This window comes from Salvia miltiorrhiza, chromosome 3 (genome assembly GCF_028751815.1).
Source record: "Salvia miltiorrhiza cultivar Shanhuang (shh) chromosome 3, IMPLAD_Smil_shh, whole genome shotgun sequence".
Taxonomy (NCBI): Eukaryota; Viridiplantae; Streptophyta; class Magnoliopsida; order Lamiales; family Lamiaceae; genus Salvia; species Salvia miltiorrhiza.
The window spans coordinates 20190804-20195770 of NC_080389.1; the positions used below are offsets into that span (position 1 = coordinate 20190804).

The 4967-nt window shown below is 32.6% G+C and overlaps 1 protein-coding gene across 1 annotated transcript; it reads left to right on the top strand.

Annotated features, from left to right (window-relative positions):
• The first annotated feature begins 321 nt into the window (after nt 1-321).
• Nucleotides 322-3602, top strand: LOC131018509 (uncharacterized). Its single transcript, XM_057947226.1, has 7 exons — nt 322-334; nt 1125-1205; nt 1361-1441; nt 2152-2205; nt 2304-2363; nt 2528-3271; nt 3404-3602. Exons 1-7 carry the CDS (start codon nt 322-324, stop codon nt 3418-3420), a joined length of 1050 nt encoding a protein of 349 aa, XP_057803209.1. The 3' UTR covers nt 3421-3602.
• The last annotated feature ends 1365 nt before the right edge of the window (nt 3603-4967 follow it).

A 4967-nucleotide genomic window follows, 5' to 3' on the forward strand; every position in this document is an offset into this window, starting at 1 on the left:
AAAATAAATTTTTGCTATCTTTGGGATTCGAACCCAGGACCACGAATTCATCCAAAAGGGTTACGAATCAACCGTAGATCTTGATGATCTAAGGGCTGAAAATCATTTATATTTTATACACTTAAGAGTGTTTTTATTCTAGCCCTCCCCTATATATATATATATATATATATATATATAGGGGGTGGTTATTCCACAAACCCCTCTTAGTATATAACTTAAGACCTTATATTAACCATAGATCTCTTAGTATCTAACAGCTGAAATTAGTTTGGAAGATCCACTGTTATTCAATTTATTTCACTACTTAATTCACGTATAATGACGTCGGAGGGTAAATTCGTAATGACCTTTTGACTTTCTAACTAGCCAACTACACATTACCGAAAACAACGCCCCATTAAATTGGAATTAAGATTTGATGTAATCCATATTGATATCAATTTTGTAGTTGCGTGAATTAGGAAGACAAAATCTATGATATTATTTTGTTAAAAAGGGAGATGATATATCAGCAACCCATTAAATTAAATGCAGCCAATCTAACCCATATGAATCTATAGAGTATATCTTTCAAAATTTGACGAAAGAAAAGGTCGACGAAAAAGAAGAGACGGCGCAAGGCACGAACTAAGGGGTGGTCGACGAAATTCCGGCGATGGCACGAACTAAGGGTGGTCAGATCGGTGAGATTTAATAGGAACGGGCATTGTTTTCGATGGAATTTTTGGGGTTTTCGCAATTTTTGCTATTGTTATTGGTAATTAAATGTTCGGCACTTTTTTTGGGGTGTGGTTGAATCAATATTGGTTTTATATGAATTTTTTTTTCTGTACTATGTTTTGGTGGTCCCTATTTGGCGTTTTCAGATCAGTGGGGATGGAAATAGACTAGTGTCTACACTTTAATCAATGTTTGGTGCTCATTGATTATCGATTTCCACGTGTGTGTTTCCTCATCTAAAAATTGAGTTTTGTTGAAATTTACTGGATTGGTTATTTTTCAGTGGTTAAATATTTTGTTTTTGGCAAACTTTTTGTAATTTGAATGAATTTTTGGTGTTTGTTCATTATTTACTTTACTTTTAGAGTTGTAACCTTTTTCTGTAAAATGTAAATGTCCAGGGAATGTTACTACAAAGGACAAAGGGAAAAATATAATTGAAGGTTCGGTATTCGGCGAGGGTAGTCGTATTGCAAACAGAGGTTATCATTTTTTTTTCGTGATTTTGTGCGAATTGTTCTGCATAATATAGTATTTTCAATTTTTAGTATCCTTTTTAGTGAAATTGTACATGTTGTGGTGAGATCTGAATTTTTTCTCTTTTTCTAACATTGGTATTATTTTTTTTCTTTTGTAGGGAAGAGTAAGAACAAAGTGCAGGGGAAAGGTGTGACTGATACATCTGATTTTGTGGAGAATAGTCCTCGAGTAACTAGAGGTAATTGTGCATGAATAATCTATTTAGTTGTATGAATAATGTTCATTTGTTGCACTAATAAATGTATGGAACGAATATATGTACGAAAATGCATGAAGTGGGTTTGATAAGTGAATGAATATTTTATAGTATAGATGTCGTCATTGTCGTTACATGGGTTAGCAAATTCAAAATTGTTAAATGTCACTGTCATTAGTTAGGTTAGTTAATTGAATATCATTTTGTTAAGCTATAATGCTGAAAGAGGTACTAAAAATTTTGTTTGGTATGAATTTTTAATTTGAATTAGAGCACGTGAATCTGTGAAATTCTTGTGCGAATTTTATTATAATCTGCATGAATAATTTGTATTCCTTATCGTTGTATGCTTGCTTAGTGCGATATTTATAAAAATTCGTGAGTTACTTCCTGTTTGTGCTGTGAGTATATACTTTATACTTTGGCTATATACTAATGTCTGAATATATATACTGTATAATGCATGAGTATTTTGAAAAATGCAGAAATGTTTTTCTATACTATATCTCTATTATATTGCTTATATGAATTTCTCTAATAACTGAAATATTAATTAGGGTACAGTTGTGCATGCAAATATTTTTTTGAAAAGAAATGGCTTTAATATATTTTGGTATTTGTCACATTCAATAGACAGTTAAGTTCATAAGTTTGCGTGAATCTTTTCTACATTTGATTGCCTGTACATGCAGGTAGCGTAAAGGGAAAGGCCAAACTGAATGAAGGTGTTGCACAACTGAATGAAGGTTATATTTTGACTATAATATGTTAATGAATGCCATTCTATAGAATAACGATGTTTATTGCACTAAAATATGAGTTATACTTTTAATACGTTATGCAGTTCGTACGAAGTATCGGAATGATCCAACATTGTTAGCTTTTAAGCGATCGTTACTTGGGGGTATGTTTATAATTTAATATGCAGTTCATTAAGATTTTATTTTAATTGAAATATGATTAGTTTGAATTATTGCTAATGTGAATTTTTCTTTATGTATACTGTGAAGTTTGTACTGGAACACTTTAGTTGTCATGTGTAAAAGCAAATTTTATTTATTTGAACAGGTAAGATTTTGAAGAGGAAGTTGAGTGAGACGTCGGGTAAAGATGTTACTGGTAGTTCGGTTGTCCCTTCTATCAGAGTCGTGCCGCCGGTAGCCCCTGCCAAGAGGACCAGGATTGACAAGCGTAAGCTTGATGTAGAAAATTACACGAAGTTAGAGGTGAAGAAATATGATGATTACCCGTCTCTATACATTAGGAGCACGCCATGCGTTCTATTGAAAGTTGTCAATGAAATGAACGACGTTCAGAAACAGGTTGTGAAGTCTTTGGGCTTTGGTCATGTGCTTAATCTTACAATCCAAGAGATGCCTAGTAAGCTAGATTACTGGGTGCTTGATCACTTCCATGCCCGAAGGTCGGAGATCATGTTTCCATGTGGGAAGTCAATTGAAGTGATTGAGGAAGATGCGTATCGCATGCTCGGGTTTCCTCGTGGTGGTAGACCGGTGGATCTTCTGGAAAAATATGAGACTACCGACTTGTATGACGAGTGGGTAAGCTGTTTTCCAGATAAACAGCGTAAAACTATAAAAATCAGTGATGTGAAAGACGCTATGTTAGCTTCTGTAGATGGGGGCCGATGGTTTAAGGTGCATTTTTTAGTGATGGTGACACATTGCCTTATTTCGAGTTCGATGCATAGATCTGTCATTCCTAGGGTTATTAAGAGCCTTGATGACTTGACGGTTGTTCGTGACTTGAACTGGTGTGCGTATGTAGCTGATTCTTTGATCGATAGCAAAGGTAAATGGGAAAAGGATACCCAATCAATGTTCACTGGGCCTATTATGTTTCTCGCGATAAGATGGCAATAACCATTGATATTTTTTTGGTTTGGTTGCACTTGTTGTGTACTAATTTATTTAATAATTGCAGATGCTTTATGTGGATAGGGTAACATGGGCAAGAACAAGTGTAAGGAGGAGCTTTCCTTTATTAATAAATTGGTGCACAAAAACACTGAGAGACAGGGAACTTGCTGAGATACATTGTGGCAAGTTTGGTGACGGAATTGTTCTTGACCCAATTGAAATTATGGATGATGATGGGGAGAGAGACAGAGATGTTGTTGGTGCGCGGGATGAAGTTCTTGAGAAGTCCATTTGTGGTTTAGTGATGGGTTGGCATAGACATTACACGTAATAAAATTTTGGATTTTAGTTTATTGTGTGAATGAATAAATTTCATGGTTGGCGTGAATTATTTTATTTCATTTTCTGGATGATGTGTGTATTTTTCATTGACATTCTCGTCAAAGTCATCATAGTCATCAGATTCATCATATGGTTATTTTATATTGACACTCTTATGAACCTCAATTTTGCAATGCCTGATATGGAATTAGTAAAATTCTATTACAACAATCTCTAATGACTTTAAAATTAATGCAATAATGTAACACACTACCAAATCTGATGTTGTTCCTGTCTTATACACATAAAATTCGTACACTAACCACAAATATTCGTGCAATTTAATAACTTACAACAAATAATTTTGTCAAATTAACTATGAATTCATGCAGTTAACGAGTTGATTCGCATTGACTTCTAGCATTATTCGTTTAATAACTATTGTGAAATGGTTCGTATTAAATTGTGAAATTGTTTGTGTTAAAAAAATGAAATGGTTCGCATTTAATCCAGGCATATTAATTTATAATTCATTGTAATAATGCATAGCTTTCATGTGTGAAAATAATTGAAATTTAGTACATGGGTAATAATAATGCTTGAATATTGAGGGCATATTGAATAATTCGTACATATTAATGTCTAATTTGTGTTAATAATTCATGTTAATTAGTCCAATAACGAAAGTGTAAGATGTCTAAAATGGGATGAATTTTAGAGGTGATTCATACATATTAATGTATGATTCGTGTTAATAATTCATGTTAATTAGTCCAATATCGAAAGTGTAAGGTGTCTAAAATGGGATGAATTTTAGAGGTGATTCATACATATTAATGTATGATTCGTGTTAATAATTCATGTTAATTAGTCCAATATCGAAAGTGTAAGATGTCTAAAATGGGATGAATTTTAGAGTATCATCGTATGAATTTTTAAAAAAATTGAAACGAATAATAAATATATTTATTTACTTTGTATGAATTCGTAACCAAGGTTATGTGAATTCCAACTAATATACGATAATTAAACACATGTAGCACATGAATTCGATACTACAACAGGGTTTAGTACGTGTTGAATAAACCAAAAAGACATGATAGAATGAAGATTAAGATTAACAATGTCGTGTACCAAAGTGCTCCATACGAATTTGATTTTTGGTGTTTCTATTATTTTATGTTTAGGTTTAATATTGAATTTTGTAGATTTGATTAGATATGGTAACTAATATACAATTAATTAGTGAAATCCCCATAAATAAGGAATAAGATATTATTAAGTATTGAAATTACCAATCTATCCTA

What these genes read in the sequence shown, in the direction of transcription:
- LOC131018509 (XM_057947226.1), top strand. An exon ending in TAGTCCTCGAGTAACTAGAG is followed by an intron (nt 1,442 to 2,151) that starts GTAATTGTGCAT and finishes CTGTACATGCAG; the next exon opens with GTAGCGTAAAGGGAAAGGCC. An exon ending in TGTTGCACAACTGAATGAAG is followed by an intron (nt 2,206 to 2,303) that starts GTTATATTTTGA and finishes TACGTTATGCAG; the next exon opens with TTCGTACGAAGTATCGGAAT.